General features: G+C 54.7%; 1 protein-coding gene across 2 annotated transcripts; it reads right to left on the minus strand.

The window, feature by feature from the left end:
• Positions 1–6,771: 6,771 nt before the first annotated feature.
• LOC128826423 (cytochrome P450 2G1-like) lies at positions 6,772–17,890 on the minus strand. 2 transcript variants are annotated; one of them, XM_054009684.1, is made up of 9 exons: positions 16,497–17,890; positions 14,736–14,898; positions 13,575–13,724; positions 13,053–13,213; positions 11,747–11,923; positions 10,802–10,943; positions 9,394–9,581; positions 7,940–8,081; positions 6,772–7,734 (listed from the first exon to the last, which is right to left on the minus strand). In XM_054009684.1, exons 1-9 carry the CDS (start codon positions 16,719–16,721, stop codon positions 7,553–7,555), a joined length of 1,530 nt encoding a protein of 509 aa, XP_053865659.1. In that variant the 5' UTR covers positions 16,722–17,890; the 3' UTR covers positions 6,772–7,552. The 2 variants fall into 2 exon arrangements, with proteins under 2 accessions (XP_053865659.1, XP_053865660.1); XM_054009685.1 differs by having other exon boundaries at positions 7,555–7,663.
• Between the last annotated feature and the right edge of the window lie 2,751 nt (positions 17,891–20,641).

The following is a 20,641-nucleotide window of genomic DNA, read 5'->3' on the forward strand; positions in this document are numbered from 1 at the left end:
TGGGGGTGAGCTAGTGTTTCTTAATGACCGGTCCATGGACCGGCGCTGGCCCCTGAGATCTCCCTGATACAATTTAGGAAGGCAGCAAGGTGTTTTCAGGAAGTGACTAACTCCTACAGCTGGTTGAAATTATTTGTCCAAAAAGTTTTCCCAAGAGAAAATGCAGTTTTGTCAAAATATAAATTTTCCACGGGAAAATGTCAATTTTGGGAAAATCAAAACCCAACTTTTCCTTTCCAAGTGTTGATTCAGAATGAAGATTTTCACTTAGAAATGAAATGGGAAATGTCAAACCAAATGCAATTTTTAATTTCAAATAGACATTTCAAAGCCTTTCAAGCGTTTCAACGCTTCAAAATCAATTTTGAAACATTTTTCATTCTGCAAATATTTTCAGTATTTCATTGTGTCATCACATTTCAGGACAAAAACAAATATCAAAACATCAGAATTTCACATGGGACAGAAATTCCATTTTTTAAACCAGTACTACCCAATTCCAAGCAAGCATTCTCAGATAGATTCAAAACCAAGTGCCATAGCTTGTTGCTAGCATATCAAGCTTGACTGACAACTTTAGTTAATAAACAATCTGAATTAAATATCCATAGTTTTCATTAATATTAAAATTAACTTTCTAGAATAGGCTAGAATAAATTACCATACCAGTATGTAACAAATTTTACTGTGATAGGATTCTCTCTTGATAAAGTTGTATAGGATTTTACATTTTTTCTTTGAAAAGCAATAAATATTGTTACTTGACAGCTTTTATTTTTCATTCTGTGGCTTCTGAAATGACCACAAGATCTCAGTTAATAAAACTGATGAACTTAAAAGTGTCTAACAAGGAAAAAACAAGAAACTCCCCCACTTCCTCACACCATGATATGGTTAATGAAATAGACCCAGGTTTCAGAGTAGTAGCCGTGTTACAAGTACTCCTCATTCTTTAAAATAAACCCAGGAGCCCTAGCCCCACCTGCTTTAACCAGTAGATCCCACTCCACTCCCAAAGTTGACTTAGAACCCAGGAGTCCTCATTCCATTTGTTTTAACCACTAGAGCCCACTGCACTGCCAGCATGGGACTAGAACCCAGGAATCCTGACTCTAAGGCCACCGCTTCTAACTACAAGCCCACATCCTGACTTACATGGGCTAGGACGGGGGGAAAAAAGTATCCCAGGAATCAGAAGGGCTAGACACCTTTCCTACTTTAAGGCATAAACCAATCTCTAACTACTGGGGTGGTAGGAAGAAACTACCCTATGGGCAGGTTATTCCATAACTGCTCCTTAAGGGATCTTTTGTACATTTCTCTGAAATGTCTGAAGTGGCCACTGTTGGAGATGAGTTACTGGGATGACCACCTGCTCTGATCCACTTGGTCTGGTGCTATGGGTGAGGATCTGGATTTCAGAGGAGCAGACATGGACCTCAGGGTCCTTGCTGGGTGAAAACCCAGATACACAGTTAGTAATATGATAAATGCAGCAACGCTGCTGCTGTCCACTGAGCCCGGAAGGGGTTCATTCTGCATCTCAGGCTCTCTGATCCATACAGGTGGGGGTTCGCATACCTGAGAAAAGTTGCAAAAGGCATTGTCCTTCTTACAGCTGTTTTCTCATCCAAGAAATTACTGGGGTTGAAGCTTTGTGGGTTGTTGAAGTGTTCTGGGTGTGGTGAGCAGAGCCCAGCGCGGTGTAAGCACCTGTGCCCTGGATAAGGAAGGTGGGGACACACCAGCAATGGGAGAGTTAAACCCTTTACAGCTGAAACAACGAGGAGTCGGGTGGCACCTTAAAGACTAACAGATTTATTTGGGCATAAGCTTTCGTGGGTAAAAACCCCTCTTCTTCTGATGCTTCTTTACAGCTGGGTTTTCTCCTAGCAAACAAACCCCATGGCTGCTGTGAATTATGGAGAAATCACGCCACTTAGCGGCCAGGAGAATGCCAACAGCTCTCCTCCGTTCCTGCAAAAACCCTCTTAGATAGGTTGGCTGGTGCGACCCCGCAGCCCTCAATTGGCCCTCGCTCTTCCTGGGGCCTCTTCCCTGGAGTGAATTGGGAAGATCCTGCCACTAAGTAAATTAACAAAGGACAACTCAGATCCTCCACATTCGCTGGGTTTGTCCCCATGGTGAAACACTGACACGAAAATCCTCCCAAATTTGCCTCACTGATTATCAAACAGCGACAGAAAGTCTCCTCACAAGTCACCCCTCTCTAATGAATGAAGGAAATAAAATCCCCCTCTTGGGAGAGAAACTGATGCCCTGAGTCACTACGCTACGTGGAGGGGCTATATGGCACCAGCGTGGGGGGCTGGCCTGGTAGGAGGAAACCATCCCTTTTCTAGTTATTTATCAAACAGTGATCTGCTGTCCCACCTCATTTCATCTCTTTTTTCCTCTCTCCCTTTTACACTGCCGCAGCTTCTGTGGGGGACAGACCTGCCCTTTGTCATCATCTCTGAGGCAGGGGAGGACATTTAATCCAGTCATCTCTCCCTCTCAGATTTGAGAATCAAATTGTTTTCCCTTTTATATCAATAAAAGTCGGCCATCTTCCTAGATTGTTATATGATGTCTGTCATTGACCCACTCCCGGCTGCCCCAGAACCTTCCGGCCCCATCTCCCATCCCAACAACTGCCCTTCCCTCATGGCCGCCCCCGCCAACTGCCCGGAACCTTCCATCCTCTTCTCCCATCCCAACAACTGCCCTTCCCTCATGGCCGCCCCCGCCAACTGCCCGGAACCTTCCATCCTCTTCTCCCATCCCAACAACTGCCCTTCCCTCATGGCCGCCCCCGCCAACTGCCCGGAACCTTCCATCCTCTTCTCCCATCCCAACAACTGCCCTTCCCTCATGGCCGCCCCCGCCAACTGCCCGGAACCTTCCATCCTCTTCTCCCATCCCAACAACTGCCCTTCCTTCATGGCCGCCCCCTGCCAACTGCCCAGAAACTTCCGGCCCCATCTCCTAACCTAACAACTGCCCTTCCCTCATGGCCGATCCCGCCACCTGCCCGGAACCTTCCGTCCTCATATCCTAACCAAACAACTGCCCTTCCCTCATTGCCCCCAACTGCCCCAGAGCCATCTGGCTCCATCCTCTTCACCCTTCCCGGGGAGAGCGGTGTCGCCCAGGGCTCCCTGATGCCCGTGTCAAAGGTGGTGGTGGTGGGGACAAAGTGCCCCTTTCTCTAATGATCTAACAGATCTAAAATACCCTCAGATCGGAGCCCCTTTCTGGCTCCTTTTTTAATCTGGGTCCGGAGGGAAATAGCTGCCCATGTCTTTCAAGCTGCCAGCCTCCGAGTGTGAGCTGCGCTGTGTGACAAAGGCCCAGCGTATTAATATTAATATCTAATCCCAAGGGTTTTACCCTCCAATGATCAAAGACGGAAACATCTTCATTTTCTCCTCAGATTTTGCCTTTTCTGTCTAATTCTTGACTATTATGGGGAATCCCCCAGATATTGTCTTTCTCGCTCTCCTGTTCTCAAACATTTGTCAAAGCCCTCAGACTTCCCCCTTTCTCTGTCTAATAATTGAATATTGATATAACACACCCCCCCCTCAGATTTTGCCTCACACTCTTAATATCAAATAGATTTTGGCATTTTCATAATGATCTAACGTTGATATTTGATATATTAAAGTCCCCTCAGCATGGTGGGTTTCCCGCCTTTTTTAACTGAGGCAAATTTTCCTTGGGTCCAATTCCCAGTTCGACCTCTGGTTTGCTGGACGGCCAGAGACATCTCACTTCACTGCCCAATGCCTCAGTTTCTCCATCTGTAAATAGAGGGTAAAGATACCGATCTGCTTTGTAAAGCTCTTTGAGATCTGTGGATGAAAAATGTTTTATAAGAGCTAGTTATTAATTGTTATTATTGGATTAATGATTACCCAGATGATTACATTCGTTTATTAAATCAGCAGAGAACGTGGACAGAGACCAGGAATCTTCCAAAGGGACATTTCTGTAAAGACGTACAGTGGGTGAGAACGAAGAGCATCTTGAAACGTTAGCCAAGGAACTTGCAATGAAAGGCCCCCCGGAAACTTTGCAACAGACTGGGTCCAGTCAGACAGGAGATCCTGAGAACAGGAACTTCCGAACAGGGGGTTAATCAGCTGCTTAAACTGTTCAAAGTCCGAAAACAGCAGGAGACCGTGGGAAGACAAGGACAGGTGCTGAAGAGAAGGAGAGGATGATGTGCAGATAAAACTGCAGCAGGGGATTTACAGAGTGCAATGGAATCACGCGAGTTGAGAAGCAGCCCGGGCAGTGGGGTGAATACCCCCCCCCCCACACACACACACTCTTGCACATAGTGTTGGGGTGGGGTGGGGTCATTAATGAGAGCAACTACCTGGGTTCTACAGCGGACCTGAACGGCACCCGTGCTGGGACAAGGGGAGCGGAGGGAAGATCCCCACCCCGACGAATCTCTTTAAATGTAGAGCCCCTGTTTCCATACTGATGGAGTCTTTAATTGTCCCGATTGCTCTGAACCGAGGAGCAGGGACGCACGGACAGAGCTCTCCCTTTTCCTTTAGCCCAGACAGGTTAGTCCAGACTAGGTCTGGCTTTTAGGACACCCAGAAGGCACTAGTGTGTCTCACTGCTACTTGACAAGCAGTTCCTCTTTCACCCAGAGGGAGTGAGTCAGAGCTGGAGGTGTGGGCTAGTCTGGGGCTGGCTCTGTGCTTCATAGCCTGTATCCTCCCGGGGCTAGGAGAGGCCAAGGGGCTGGTAGGCTCCCCACAGGACCTCCAGCGCTTCCCATCATAGGGTGAAAAATCGTCCTCCCCCGCCACCCAGGAAAGAGGTGGAGCAAGACATTTTCACGGGCAAACATTCACTGGGGGATTTTGATGATGGGTCAGGAAAGGCTGAAGCGAGATGAACATTTGTGTGTCAGTTTCTGATTGTTTGGGGGTTCCCCTCTGTAAGGAGCTGGCCGTTGAATCCAGGCACAGCAGAGACTGAACACCCAGTACCGCTTCATCCCTAGCCCTCGGGGCGCTTTGGCCTCATCCCCAGGGTCCAGGGGATGCGGGGGACACCTGCTTGCCTCTGGTGGTACAATGACAGAACCGGGAATAGATCTCAGGTACCCTGAGTCTCAGCGCCCTACTCTAACCGCTCCATCACACTCTCTTCCCACACTGGGCCTAGACCCCAAGTGCCCCAACTCCCAAACTCCTGCATCGCTCCATTCAGCGAGCCCGGGGTCCTGAGCGTCCTGTGCTGAAACCAGTCTCCAGATCAGTGGGCACTGCCCCACGGCACAAGCTCCCCGCTCGTCCAAGCCCATCACGAACGGCCCAGAATTCCACTGCTGGGCACCCCGCATCTCTGCCCCGGGCAGCAGGGTAAGGCAGGTCAGTATCCCTAAACACACATGTTCCTTCCCCACCGTGTTTGCATGTAAGCGGGTGGAAGGAAACCTCTCTCCCATCCTGCTCTGCTCTGTGTTTCCTGCCGTATCCTCTGTGCTGAGCGATCCAAGCCGCTGGCAGCCCCCGGAGCTATTTAATCCCGACCCTTTCCTCGAGCGTCAAGAAGAACACGGCTTTCATGCCCTTTTCTGCAGGTGAAGCCTGGATGGAGGTAACACGGAAGACTGTAGATTTCCCAGTAGCTGTGTCTGCTTAGCCCCTGGGCTGTGGGTGTAACGGGAGGTCAATGGGCTGACGGGTTGGTTTATCTGGCAGGCCGGGCTATTCCAGTCCTAGACTCCACTCCTCTGCCAACGTGCCTTCATTCTCACGTGTGCCCCTCACTCGGCTTCATCAGTGCCTCTCAGCTGTAATCTGCAGCACCCCTTTCTATTCCTCTTCTGGGGAGCCCCTTCCACAGAGCCCTGCCACACAGCACCCCCGGGCCGTTCCAGCTCCCCCCACACAAAGTCCTGTTGACGTCCCACAACCCTGACCTGTAGCCTCCTGTTCTGGTCCAGCCCTGAGACCAGAACTCCGCAGTCTGGCGTGCTAAATGGAAGGGGGTGTGCGTAGATGACCATTAGAGACTTGCTGATACTGAAAAGTGCTGGTTAAGTCTCAAACCTCGGAGCCGCCTGGTTATTTCCTTAGCGTTGGCCTGTGAACAGCAGAGAGGGAAGGAGAGAGGGTTTGATTGTCTAGAATCAGAAGTAAAACAGCTGTTCTCTGGCCTGGTACCAAACTAGAGTGTATTGATATGCAGGCCCCGCGTTTGGAGCAGGAAACACAATAGCCAGAGATTCAGCCCCCAAAGCCCCCAGCTATCCATGTGTGTACAAAGAAATGGGAAGTAACTGGTAGGGCTCACCGAGCGAGAACAACCTGTCCAAGGTCCCACACACAGTACCTGAGCCAGGAACGGGTCCTACTTCCCCCTCCGCCCTTCTAACCATTAGACCACGCTCCCTCCCCTAGCCTCAGCTCGTGCTTTCTGAATCCGAACGGACGCTCATATTTTGTTTGTCTCTAGTCCCTGGCATGTGCGGATCTCAAAGCAGGTTGCAAGCACTAATCAGTGAAGTGGGGGTGGGGGTTACCCTGTTCTTCCTGACCCGAAGAAGCAGGGTTTCCCTTCCCTTCTGGGTGTCACCTCTTTCGGCTTCAATCTGCTGTTCCCACGGCAAGGTTTTTTTCTGATGAAAAATGTCTTTGACCAAGATACAAATTTAGTCCAAAGTTTTTATTTTACAGCAAAACACGTCAAAACGTTTCACATCATCTTGGTGAGCCCCACGCACTCCCCTTTTTGTTCCCCCTCCCCCACTCACAGCTTTCTGAAATAAAAATATATCTTTAAGTTTTTTCTCGAAGGACGTGTCTGTTTGTTTTGGCCAGCTCGAGCTCCCACATCAGTTTCAATCGAGTTCAGGCATCGTGCATGCGGGAGTGTTTGCAGGATGGGGACCCATGTATATGGTAGAGAGAGGGAAAGAACCCAGGAGTCCTGACACCTACTCCCTTCCCAGAGCCAGCAATTCTGAGGATTCTAGCAGGGAGTCTAGTGGTTAGAGCAGGGGAGTAGGTGTCAGGACTCCTGGGTTCTTTTACTGCCTAGTGCTTGGGTCCCAATCCTACAGACACTCATGATCACAACGTCCTAATCCTCTCCTCTAATAAGCCACGCTCCCAAGCCCCACCACCTAAGCCAGGAATAGAACCCAGGCATCCTGACTACCAGGCGCTTGCTATAACCACTAGACCACACTCTTTCGAAGGTGAGAACAGAACCCCGGCATCATGCCCCGAGTCCTGCGCGTCAACCACAACACCATGAGCATTCCCCATCCGAGGGCTCGCTCCATACCAGAACTGTACACGACTTCAGGGATATCTTGGCATTAAAAAGAAAAAACGTGAGTGAACGTCTGCGGTAACTTGTCCAGGAATGTGCAGCATCAAGACCTACAAATGAGATTGTAGCATGGAAAAGCTTCCTCATTTACACAGGTCCAGCCTTGGGGCCATCACACGCGTACCCTGTTTGTTTCCCAATCAGTAACTGCTCTCCCGGCATGTCCGCTGACGACTCCTCAGCGTGGGAGGGCACAGACCCTGTACTCGGGAGGTATGTTCCAAAATCCACTCGCTTTTGGGGTGAGGTCAATGTCCTGGGGGTCAACGGGCGACTGCAAGGTGAAGCGCTGCAGGATGGAGGTAAAGACCAGGAAGAGCTCCATGCGGGCCAGACCCTCGCCCAGACACACCCGCTTCCCTAGGGGAACAAAGGCAAATACAGGACTCCTGGCTGACTGTCCCACACCCCGTCCCTTCCATGCACAGAGCTCGGCATCCTGCAGTGAGTTAAACCCGACCACAGTCCCACCCACGCTCCCGCAACTTAGCCATGAAGGAGTTCATTTGTTAGGCAGGAGGCCCTGATCTATGGGGGGCTGGGGAAGGGGGAGAAATGCTGGTACCTGCGGAAAAAGCCATAAAAGCATGGTTCTTCTTAAAGCCGCCGTTCTCATCCAAGAAATTCCCCGGGTCAAAGCGTTCTGGGTCGCTGAAGTGTCTGGGGTCCCGGAGGGAAGAGCCCAGCACGCAGAAAACGTCTGTCCCCTGGTAAGAGAGGTGGGTCTGGTTGTTTGGCCAGCTCGAGCTATCCCAGCGAGAGCGTCCTCATTAGTTTCAATCTATTTTAGCCATGGCACACGCGTGAGTGTTTGCAGGATTGGGACCCACGTATACAGTGGAGACAGGGAAAGAACCCATGAGTCCCGACAGCTAGTCCCCCGCTGTAATTGTATGAGCATGGGGATCCAGCTTGTACAACCCGGCTAGCCAGGCGTGAGGTGCTCGGTTTGAAATCGGAGCTCTCCTTCGCCTGGGTGCACTGCCGGCCACCCCCAGCCGGTCAAGCATTGCACCCCTGGCTGGGTCTCCCCAGGCCTAGTTCTGGCCCCTCTCGTCTGAGCCACGCTGCAGCTGTGAATTATGGAGAAATGGCGCCACTTAGTGGTTGGGGAAACCCCAACACCCCAGCCTGATTGTCCCACCCATGGAAACAGAGATTTATTTGTTGTGATCTTTTAGAGAAAAAAAGAGAGGCCGATGGAGATCCCGGCCTGCCAATGCCCAAGAGCGCCCCTGTAACTATATTTCACATGTGCACACGCACATAGTTCCTCTTGTCCTGCGCAAGCCCAGTTGAAAATCATTTTATCCTGGCAGGGGCGGCTGTAGCTTTTTTGCCGCCCCAGACACGGCAGGCAGGCTGCCTTCGGAGGCATGCCTGCGGGCAGGGCCGGCTCCAGGGTTTTGGCCGCCCCAAGCAGCCAAAAAAAAAAAAAAGCCGTGATCGTGACTGCGATCTGCAGCGGCAATTCGGCGGGAGGTCCTTCGCTCCGAGCGGGAGTGAGGGACCGTCTGCCAAATTGCCGCCGAATAGCTGGACGTGCCGCCCCTCTCCGGAGTGGCCGGCCCAAGAACCTGCTTGCCAAGCTGGTGCCTGGAGCCGGCCCTGCCTGCAGTAGGTCCCCGGTCTCGCGGATTCGGCGTACCCGCTGCCGAATTGCTGCCGAAACCGCGGGACCGGCAGACCTCCCGCAGGCATGCCGCCGAAGGCTGCCTGACTGCCGCCCTTGCAGGGACCGGCAGGTTGCCCCCCGCGGCTTGCCGCCCCAGGCACACGCTTGGCGCGCTGGTGCCTGGAGCTGCTGCTGTATCCTGGTATCTGTTCAAAGCCACATTTCGAATGCAGCTGTCTCTGGGGTGCAGGGCGATAGCTAAGCAGGGCGCAACGCGAGGAGAGGGAACAGAAATGTTCACGGATACTAGGGCAAACTCCCATGAAGGGTGGCCGCCGGGGGTGTGTGCTTGTGGTATTTTAAAACGTAAACGGGGCGTTGGCACTAGGCTCTGGACTCGGCACCTTGGGGAGCGTGTACCCCCGGAACTGGGTGTCTCGGATCACTGCATGCGGAATCCCCAAGGGGATGATGTTGCTGAAGCGCTGTATCTCGTGTATCACGGCGTGGGTGTAGGGCATCCGGCTTCTGTCCTCAGCAGCGGGGCCGCGGTGCCGCCCGACGACACCATCGATTTCCTGATGCACCTTTTCTGTCGAGACATCAGCGGAAGGCACGTTACGGGCACAGGGAGCGTGGGGCATGGAACACCCCAGCAAAGCTGTGGTCTAGGGGCAGGTCATGGTATCTGCCCCGCTGCTGCCTGAACCGTTCTTAGTAGGATTTTGGTAGCACCGAGAGGCCCTGGCTGAGACGAGGGTCCCGTTGTACGTACTCATGGTAAGACCGTCAAAGAGCTTCAAAGCTCAGTAGACAAGATACAAAGGAGAACGAACCAGCATGGACTTAGTGATCAAGGGCAGTTCATGCAAGGGTCAGCAGCTGACTTCCAGTCTAGTGAATTAACCACAAAGTCCACCCCATCCATTAGAGCGGGGGGGTGGGTGGTGCTCCAGATTCCAACCCGGCCCCCGCCCCAGCTCCACCCTTATATACAGCAGAAGAGTTTCTTAAAAGCCGGTGCTTTCATTCCAGAGGCTAATGCAGGGGTGGGCAACCTATGGCACACATGCCGAAGGCGGCACGCGAGCTGATTTTCAGTGGCACTCACACTGCCGGGTCCTGGCCACCGGTCCGGGGGGCTCTGCATTTTAATTTAATTTTAAATGAAGCTTCTTAAACATTTTAAAAACCTTATTGACTTTACATACAACAATAGTTTAGTTCTATATTAAAGACTTACAGAAAGAGACCTTCTAAAAACGTTAAAATGTATTAAATGAGAGTGACTAAACGAAGACTCGGCACACCACTTCTGAAAGGCTGCCGACCCCTGGGCTGAAGCCAGGCAAAGAGGACAGACAAGGGCTCTGGATTTGCTCTCTGGTCCACGCAGTCTCCATCCTGATTGGCACAGTTGGAGTAAACAGCTGGTAACAAAACAGTGGCAATCGGAATATCCATTTTGCGGGCAATTTGGTGATTTCAAAATTTGTTTCCATTCCAAAATGGAACCACCACAAAAGAATTTAGGGATTTCCTGGCAAAAATAATGCTTACAAAAATCATTTTGGGTCAAAACCCTTTGGTTTCGATTCTGAACATTTTCATTTCATTCTGGGTTGTAATAATAGAAAGTTAAGAAAAATCGAGATGAATAATTGGAATGTTTTGCTCCAAAACTGTCGAACTGGGACACGGCTGTTTACTGAACACTTCCTTCTGATCTCTCTTTTCTAAACGCAATGTTGCTGAAATAGAGGGGAAGAAACCCATTCTGTCGGAAACCTTGAAACCAGCCCTACTAATTACCTTGTACCTCTGGGTATTTCATCAGGAGCAGGAACCCGTATCTCAAGGTGGCGCTCACCATCTCCGTCCCACCGAAAAACAAGTGGACCACACTCAGTGCCAGGTTCTTTGTATGGAATTCACTCTGCGGATTTTGCTTTTCCTTGAAAGAGGAAATAAAAAAAATATCAAAAATCTCGGCGCTAATGATGCCCAAACAGCAGGGTGACAAACAGGAGAGAAACATTTGCACTGCCAGAATTCATAGCTGAGGTCTCTGGTTTCACAGCCAAACCAATACACTTGTGAGTTAACCTGAAAAATTCATGAGGACGTTCATTTGATCTTTCAATATTTCTAACGTAGTATTTTGAATCAACAAGCACCCATAAAGTCTCAGATCAAACCACCCCTATTTCTCTCACAAAACACCCTAGGCCAAAGGATGGGGGCTGCTTGAAGGCACCCAGCATTGCCTGGGTGTGCACATCTCTCGCAGGCGCTGCCTTGTGAGCGAAGGGGTTTCAATGCCGTTGCTTGAGCACAGGGATAATTTGCACGGGAAACGTTTGTTTGACTCTCCAGGGCCCTGCACCTGGTGGGGTCATTTGGCCTGGAACAAGTGGAGTGGGTCTAAGACGGTACCCACACCCACATTGCACTGGGGGTAAATAACTGCTCTGGGTGCAGGGCTGCGGAGAATCGGGGCCGGTGTGTCGAACTCCTGCCCCAGGAAAGTGACGCCAGGGAACTCTGGACTGCCCGTCACTTGCGGTGTTCCCCAAGGGAAAGGAAAGCCAGGGCTTGGCCGGGATGAAGATAAAGGGGATTCTTTCTACAGGCTGTTGGTCACAGACAGATGTGGTGATACCCTCTGACTCTGGTTCCCAGCCTGTGCGAAGGAACATCCCAGAGGCCACTGAAGACCCTCCCTAAAATACCGGCCTGGCCCCTACAGCTCTGTACCTCTTCCATCTTGATGAGGAAGGCGTCAATGTAATCCCGAGGGCAGCCAGGGTCCAAGGTTTTCTGGTTCCTCTGCACCAGCTCGGTGACGAAGTCGTGCAGCACCTTGACGTGCTGAAGCATGCGGTTGTGGGGGCCGGGTAAGAAGCGCATGATGCCTGGAAACATCTCGTAGAGCTGCGGGGGGAAGGCGGGAGAGACGCAGGAAGCTCCGTTAGCAGCGCGGAGAGGGAGGGGGCGGCCACGCGTGAGCCGGCCCGACTGGATGTCACGCAGGAGCGGGCTGTGCAGGCAGCCAGCCCACCTCCGTCTCGCTGCTCCCATGGCTGGCTCAGGGCAGCCCAGAAGCTGCAGCAAGCGGCGAGGACAGGGCCGCCATCCCCAAGCGTTCAGAAATCACGAGATTTTAAAAGCCGATTAATGATGGCTGTGGAGAGCATTCCGCGGGCCGGCTGCTCGGCGTCGCGCTTTCAGGCTCTTCTCGGCACACACGAGGGCAAACTCACGTTAGAAAAAAAAGAGGCGGGCTAAGAGTCTGACCCAGAACCCGTGACTCCAGGAGCTGGGGCTTTTAGAAAAGACACCAGAGCCCCAGAGGATGGGGATAGAATCGCCGACCTGCGTCTTTGGTTCTGGGCTGGCAGGAACCCCGCTTCTGCCCCTCCGAGACGTCCCGCCTCCTCAGCTGGGATCCCACAGTCTGATTTTGTGAGCGGCTCAGCCAGGCTGGATAGAGTCAGTCACACGTGTGCGCTCCAGATCCAACAGGCTGGCTGCTCCGCACCCCAAAGGCATAGGTAAGTTCTGCAGCAATTGGCCTTGCTGGACCAGGCCTGCTGCTTTGCCCTCCACACCAGGATCCCACTGACTTGGGCGTCAGACGGGGCCCCGGGAAGGCACAAGGGGCGAGGGAGGAGCTCAGAGTGGGACACCAGCAGCTGTGAAGTTGGCTGCCCTCTGTAACAGGTGTCTGGTGGTGCACTGGGCCCAGTGGGAGGGATAAGGCCTTGGCACTTTTGTAGGTCCGAGCCCCGGGGGATGCCTTCCATCCTACTGCGGGAGGGCGGGGAGCGGTCAGGGATGGAGGGCCAGATCTGCAAAGATGCAGACAGGCGCCCAAGTCACACTGGGGGTGGGGTGCCTAGCGTACTTAGGTGCATCTTTTGGCACCTAAATATCTTGGAAAATCCAGCCTGGATTCCAAGCCCCCTCCCTGCTCTCCTTCCAAGGATCCCTTCACTCGCTGCCACTCCAGGACCCGTCCCGGGGTGCACAGACCCCCCGCAGCCCCAGAAGCGTCACCCACCTGCGTCCAGCGGCTGCTCAGCTCCACGAAGAGGCTCTGGATGACGTCGAGTAAGCTCAGGAAGGTCTGGTCCTGGTAGTCGAAGCGGTCCCCGAAGGCGATGGAGGAGATCACATTGCCGACGGCGTGGCTGACGGGGCGGCTGGGGTCGAAGGGAGAACCTGGGGGGCAGAACAGACTGCGCTGAGCCGCGGGAGCGGCAGGAGGGGGAGTATCCCTCGCCGATCGAAGCCGCCTGGGGTTACGGCTTCCCCACGAGGGGCACCGAAGCATGGGGACGGGCCGTGCCCCCTCCTTGGCGCCATGCTGGGACCAGGGGGATTTTTCATTGCCCGAGGCACGAAGTGAGGGAGAGGGCGGGAGAGGAGCAGGGCCCTGCAGGCCTGGCTCTACGGGCCAGGTTTTCAGAAGCGCTCACCCCAAGAGTCTCCAGTGAGCGCAACAGAGACCCCCTGGGGGCCCCTCCTCCGCGTGCGGAGAACCTAGACCCTCCATCGAGGCCCCGCCGCCACGAGCACGAACCGTTGGTTTTCCAGATCTCCTCCACCAGAGCCTGCGCTTCCTCCGCGATCCTCTCTTGGAGGGGCCTTTTCCCCACCCCCAGATTCCGCAGGGTGGCGACCGAGAACTGCCGCAGCTGCTTCCACCGCTCGCCGTTGGCTAAGATGACCCCTGAGGACGAGAGAGGGCCACCGAAGGGGCGGAGGGACCAATGACAATCAGCCAGCGGGAGAACGGGGGGGGGGGGGGGGTTCAGCACGAACACGCCTGGGAACGGCAAGTGAAGTGGGCCAGTGGGGTGGTCGAACTGGGTGGGACCCTTCAAAGTCATTATTCTCGAACGCTGCTGTTGCAAAACAGGCCCAGCTCCGCTAACCGCTGCGTCCGGTGAAACCGGCTGAACCCCCCAGGGCATCTCGCTGGCTTTCTTGGCAGCAGACGTGTTCTTTTAACCCACCGGGCAAGTTCTCATCAGGCAGTTACAGCTTCCCGCTCCTGACACACCGCGAGTCTAGACACGGTGGGTCCAGGTGTGTGGGAGGAGCCGGGAGGTGTTTGGAGAACGGCCACAGCCGTGATCAGGGTAGGGCAGACACCGACCGACACAGGGGAAAGGGGAAAGGACCCAGAGGAAGACTGGCCTTGTAGTTAAGGTGCCGGTCTGGCTTACCACTGGTTCCCCTGTCTGTTGTAGAATCCCCATTTTCCGGACGAGTAACCGAAGGACTTGCAGGGGACGTGACTCACGCCTAAGCACTTCGGTGTCTGGCGCGTAACACGCAAATCCAGCGGTGCCCCCACCTCCCGGGGCGGGCCTTGGGGAAGGGGCGGGGCAGGGGTGTTCGGTTTTGTGCAGTTAGAAAGTTGGCCAGCCTAGTTTTGAAATGTGTCTTTGTTCCAAGCCCTTTGGGAACCTGCCACCAAAAACCTGCCAGCCAGACAAAAAGAACCGTGAGCGAGCGAGTGCCCGCGACCCCTAACTAGCCCAGCGGGGGGGTGGGGCACTCCCCTGGGTCGTGCCAGAGCCAGCTTCTCGTCCCTGCTCTTTGCGATTCGGAGCCACGAGGTGAACCCAGGCGAGGGCCGTTGGTGAGCTGGGAGGAGGGTGGGACGACGCGTCGGCAAGGTTCGGAGGCTGACAACCATCCACAAAGAGGAACGCGATGGCTGCCTCCCGCTCACCGTAACCATGGAAGATCCTGTCCAGCGTGGGCATGCCTCCTCTGCCACTGAACTCCTCCGCGTGGTCCACCAGGGCTTCCTTCACCGCCTCGTGCCCGCACAGCACCACCACCCGCCGCTGGCCCAGGTGCACCGTGAACACCGGGCCGTACTTCTCCCGCAGCTGCAAGGGGACGGAGCGTCAATGGGAAGAAGGAAAGAGCAGACGCTGCCCTGACGAGGGAGGCATACGGGACGTGTGGCTCAATATCCCTTGTGAAAACTTCCCCCCTTCCTAGTCCAGGGCGGCCCTTTGGGAATCGGCGAAAGCGACGTCTGAGGATTTGGCACCTACGTTTTTCCCGGGGGTGACTCAGCGGCCCTGCGTGATTCTCACTTGCCTCTCAGCTGTTATCACCGGGCTGGGTGTGGTGCGAAACCCTGCCTAGATTATGCAACAATATGATTTTGTCTGTGCATTTATCGAATGTGTCACACCCCCGAGACGCCGATTACTCACGGGGCATTCAGGTGGGAACTGGAATTACGGTTGTTGCTTCATTCTCCACAGAAGAATATACGTAGAAAAAGCTTTTAACGAGGGAATGGCACTCGCTCGCGGGGGGCTAAACCTTCGACTGCTGTTAGACAATGACTGAGCTCTCTGGGGCTTAGAAAGGACTGGGAGACTCCTGGCTTCACCCAATGAGCCCTTTCGAGAGAGGGCAATTCTGTGCGAGTTTTTCTGACGTGTTGATGCATCAGCCTCGGTTGACAAAAAGTGACTGTTCATCGTATCCCCCCCCCCCCCAAAACAAGCCACTTGTTCTGAACTGGCTGGGCAGGTGGGGGAAGCGAAAGCCAGGAGGCAGAGGGGAAAACTGATCCGCTGCTTTGCATTTCTCTGACAATACAAACCATCCTAGGGTGACCAGACAGCAAGTGTGAAAAATCAGGACAGGGGGTGGGGGGTAATAGGAGCCTATATAAAAAAAAGACCCCAAAATCGGGACATCTGGTCACCCTAAACCATCCGTAAATAGCAGCTCTGGCTGCTTGCGGGTGCGAGCAGTGAGCGCATCCCAGCGGATCTGACCCTTCAACTTCATTACAAGACTGAGGGTTGATCATTGATACCTCCCAAAATATCCCATGGTAACATCCGCGTTCGGGTTCTTGTTTACCAGCGATGTACGGCATTATTAAGTGAAACACACACACGTGGACATTCCCAGACAACGACTCCGTGAAGATGGAGTTATGGTTGAGAATACATCAGTAAAATACATGACATAGGGGAATTGTAACTAGCCCATAACAACGCCTTATAAACCCAGGAAATTCAGAGTGAACGTTAACTCTGCCTTGGGACAAAATAAGTGGGAAAAATGTCTAATGTGCCTGTCAAAATCTGCTTCATCTTTGCTGAGCTCACAAACACTGAACTTAATCGTACGTGAATTGGGGGGTGCCAAAGGACAGAGTTAAGGTTATTTAACATGTTCAGATTTCTTTTAAGTGTAACCTTAATTGGGTTTATAATGTTCAGTTGTAGGAAAATTATTTTACCCTAAGGTTAGGATGACCAGACAGCAAGTGTGAAAAATCAGGGCAGGGGATGGGGGTAATAGGAGCCTATATAAGAAAAAGACCCAATATCGGAACTGTCCCTGTACAATGGGGACATCCGGTCACCCTACCTGCGGTACAGGTGAGGACTCTGAACCTTAGCTCCCTTGGCTGTAGCTTTTTCACGTTGATTTTCCTGTGCTGCTGACTTACCGCCATCAGTGAGGTGAACAGGTCTCCCCCGCTCAGCTGCAGTGCGTTGCCCAGAAGCGGCAGAGGAGTGGGTCCGGGGGGAAATTTGCTGCTTTCCTGCTGCCGTTTCCACTCCCAGAGGAGAGCCAGGCACAAAGCGCCAGCAGCCAGGACAAGAGTGGCTGCTCCCGCCAGCTCCATCGCGCCAGCCACCCGAGGGCCAGGAGCAGCCGGAGGGTCAGACATGGGTTCCAGGAGCTGAATCTCGTGGCACCTGGCAAGGATGATCTAGTTCACCTGATGCTTGGACGTGTCCGTATTCCCCAGAGCTGGGCGCAACTCAGAAATTGACAGTCCGGGGGTGATTTTGCCAGCCAGTCACTGGGGCACTGGCTTTTTTAACGCCTTTGGGATCACGAGGGGATTGGAAAAGATCCCGTGTCAAAGTTGTTCTGGGATCCAGGTCCTTGGGGCTGTTCTGTTTGCTTGTTTAAGCCCAGGCCACGTGGCCGAGTCTTATGATCTAGACAGCGGAGCAATTATCTTCCAAAAAACACCCAGGCAAGATAGCCGGGGATGGGCAGCCACCTCCGAAGAAGCCACACAGATGTTTCCGTGTGCGGGACACTGAGCCGAACGCCGATCTCCCTCACGCTGCCTCTGCAGTAAGAGGTGCAGGTAAGTCTCTGCGTGTCTAGCCAGTGAGAAAGCTGGGCCTTGCTCCGGAAAAGGACACGGGCACCGACGTGTACGCACCTCGGAGATCCTCCAAGCCCGCTGCTCGACTCCTGCCTGCAGTCCCCGAGCAAGCACCGAAGTTTCTGGGAGTATGTGGCTAGCCATCCTCCGGCTGGGCGTTCCCGGCCTCGCTTGCCTGCAGGGACGGATGCGGTAGGCGTGTTCCGAGCCCACCTAAACCACATCAAAGGGCCGGAGGAGGAGGCACTCCCCTCATCGCCTGGAGCCCAGCAGCTCCAGCACTGTGCCAGGATGTGGGCAGCTCCCCTCCCACATGTGTGGGGCTGGGAGGTGAAGTTGGAGCCCAGGCTCCGGGTTCTCTCTCTGTCTTTGCGGCCCGGGGCGTATTTGATGATTTAGATGATTTACACAGCGGGTGTAACGGCGAGGTCACCGGGCGGCCGTTAAAGCCACGTCAGGTGGGTGGGTTCGGATGACTGGGGAATATGGGGGACCCCTTAGCTCATGCTAAGGTTCTTCAGTCCTAACCGCTAGCCCCCCATTCTATTCCATTGCCGGGACCCACCCACCTCTGTCCTGAAGGGAAATTCCCCAGGGAGGACAAAGAGACAGATGGCAAACGCTGATTATAAAAGGACTGACCCACCAGTGCCGGAACTGGGGGGGGGAGGAGAGAAGGGGGCCATAGCCCCCCCTTTTAACAAAAGAAACATAAGTGCAGAATTCATGTCCCCCGCAGATTCTCCCCCCGCCCCCTCCGAATAATAGAGCATACCGGGGAGGTGCTGCAATGACACCGCTGGCCCACCAGGGGGTGCTGTGGTACCAGAAGAGAGGACAGCTGGGATGGGCGCTGAGGGCTGGGGCAGAGGGTTGGGGTGTGTGTGTGTGGGGGGGTGCAGGCTCTGCGGTGGGGCTGGGGATGAGGGGCTTGGGGTGCAGGCTGCCCCAGGGCTAGGGCAGGGAGAGAGGACTCCCCCCAGCTCTGGGCAGGGGCCGCGGGATGGCGGCTCTCCCCGGCCAGGGCAGGTCCGGGGCTGGGGCCCCGAGCGCCTGCGCAGCTTAGAGGGAACGTTAGGCCCCAGGAGTTTAACCCCCCAGGGACCCAGCGGCTGGTTCCTCTCACAGCTCTGGGGAGGGGCCCGACTCGGCTCTCGCTGGGCTCAGTGGGGAGCAGGCGTGTGCAGGAGAGAATCCCACTGAGGAGTGTGTAGAGACCCTTCCCCTTCGAAACACGAAACGCCCTGGGGTGAATGGGGCCGGCCCCGCGCTGGGGTGAATGGGCCGGAGCTCCATTGGGGTCGATGGGGCCGGCCCCCGGGTGGGGTGAATGGGCCGTAGTTCCATTGGGGTCGATGGGGCCAGCCCCCCGGTGGGGTCAATGGGCTGTAGCTCCATTGGGGTCGATGGGGCCGGCCCCGCGCTGGGGTGAATGGGCCGGAGCTCCATTGGGGTGAATGGGACCGGCCCCGCGCTGGGGTGAATGGGCCGGAGCTCCATTGGGGTCGATGGGGCCAGCCCCCTGGTGGGGTCAATGGGCCGGAGCTCCATTGGGGTCGATGGGGCCAGCCCCCCGGTGGGGTGAATGGGCTGGAGCTCCATTGGGGTCGATGGGGCCGGCCCCCCGGTGGGGTGAATGGGCCGGAGCTCCATTGGGGTCGATGGGGCCGGCCCCCCGGTGGGGTGGGGCAGCAGAGTTTCAGGTTTCTCTGTCCCCACTCCCAGGGAGCTGGATTTCACCGCACCCGAGCCGGGCCTCTGGCTTCCTACCCGGCGGGTGCGTAATCATTATCCCCCCACCTGCAGTGCCTGGGGCTCTCTGGCGGAGATCAGGGCCCCCCACTTCGCCTGATGTTCTACACACCCGTAGAGCTCATGACTCAGCCACACAAAGGGTGTGTATGGGTGTGGGGGAAACTGAGGCACAGAGCGAGGCAGGAACAGAGTCCAGCTCTCCTGCGTTGCAGCCCAGAACCGGCTCCACCCTGGCCCGCTAACCGACAGCGTCTGAATTGTGCGGGAATCACAGGTCGTGGGACCTCAGCAGTGCCCAGAGGCCGTTCTGGCCCTTGGCACTGGGGGGCAAAGTCCTGGCCCTCGCTGCAGAGAGTTGCTTGCAAGCCCTGGGATGGAGTCTCAGGGGGCAGGTCCCCCCCTTGGATATGGGGCAGCATCCCAGAAGTCTTTGCTCCTCTCCTTAGCTCTCACCCATTCTAGCGTCTGTCTGCCCCAGCCTGCTTCCTGCCTCAAGGGACAAGACATACAAAGAACGAGGATCCTTGCGGCACCGTAGGGGGAGGGAGAGCTCAGTGGTTTGAGCATTGGCCTGCTAAATCCAGGGTTGTGAGTTCAATCCTTGAGGGGGCCACTTAGGGAACTGGGGTAAAAATCTGTCTGGGGATTGGTCCTGCCTTGAGCAGGGGGTTGGACTAGATCCCTCCTGAGGTCCCTTCCAACCCTGAGAGTCTATGATTTGGGCCTAAGCTCTCGTGGGCTGAACCCCCTTCAGCAGCTATGGAGAATACAGGAGGAAGAGACACACCTCTCCCCCGCTATAACACGGCCCGAGAGAACTCAAATTCGGATAGAACGCAGTAAAGCAGCGCTCCTGGGGGGGGCTGCAAGCTCCAGCAGATCAAAGCAAGTTCAATATAACACAGTAAGATTTTTTGGCTCCCAAGCAGGGCCACCCAGAGGATTCAGGGGGCCACCGAAGACCTGGAGTGGAAGAAGCTCTGGGGGCCCATGCCCTGTGAGCAGGGCTGGCTTTAGGAAGTGCGGGGCCCAATTCGAATATTTTCAGCGGGGCCCCGGCAGGGATGACTAAAAAAAAAAAAAACCCCTTTCATTTCTTCCATGTATTATTTACTTTCCATAACTATATAAATAATAAAATTATATATTATGTGCATTGCGTCATATATGCTGTTGATCGGTTATTAATGAGCTCCATTTCACATGTGTGGGTCCCCGCCACTCTCTGGGGGTGTGCTAGGGTGACCAGATGTTCCGATTTTATAGGGACAGTCCCAATTTTTGGGTCTTTTTCTTACATAGGATCCTATTACCCCCCACCCCCGTCCCAATTTTTCACACTTGCTGTCTGGTCACCCTATTGTGCACATGTGTGGGTCCCAGCTGCTCCCTGCCCCCCTCATTGAAGCTTGTCCAGGTTCCTGCCCTGGGAACTGCAGGGCACCACTGGACATGGGGCTGGCTGGAGGCAGGGCAGGGGCTGACTGGAGGTAGGGTCTGGCTGCAGGCAGGGCAAGGGGTGGGGGGCTGGCTGGAGACAGGGGTGTGTGGGGCGGGCTGGCTTCAAGCAGGGCTGCAGGGGGGTACGGCAGGGGTTGGCAGGGCTGGAGACAGAGGAGTGCGGGACTGGCTGGCTTCAGGCAGGGGGGTGCAGCAGGGGTTCGCTGGAGACAGGGCAGGGGGTGCGGCAGGACTGGCTGCAGGCAGGGAAG

The sequence above is a fragment of the Malaclemys terrapin genome, chromosome 20, assembly GCF_027887155.1.
Source record: "Malaclemys terrapin pileata isolate rMalTer1 chromosome 20, rMalTer1.hap1, whole genome shotgun sequence".
Classification (NCBI taxonomy): Eukaryota; Metazoa; Chordata; order Testudines; family Emydidae; genus Malaclemys; species Malaclemys terrapin.

What these genes read in the sequence shown, in the direction of transcription:
- LOC128826423 (XM_054009684.1), bottom strand. Translation starts at nt 16,721, where the DNA reads ATGTCTGACCCTCCGGCTGCTCCTGGCCCTCGGGTGGCTGGCGCGATG. An exon ending in CAGGATCTTCCATGGTTACG is followed by an intron (nt 13,725 to 14,735) that starts GTGAGCGGGAGG and finishes TCTCGTCCTCAG; the next exon opens with GGGTCATCTTAGCCAACGGC. An exon ending in TCCTCATCAAGATGGAAGAG is followed by an intron (nt 10,944 to 11,746) that starts GTACAGAGCTGT and finishes TCCTCTTTCAAG; the next exon opens with GAAAAGCAAAATCCGCAGAG.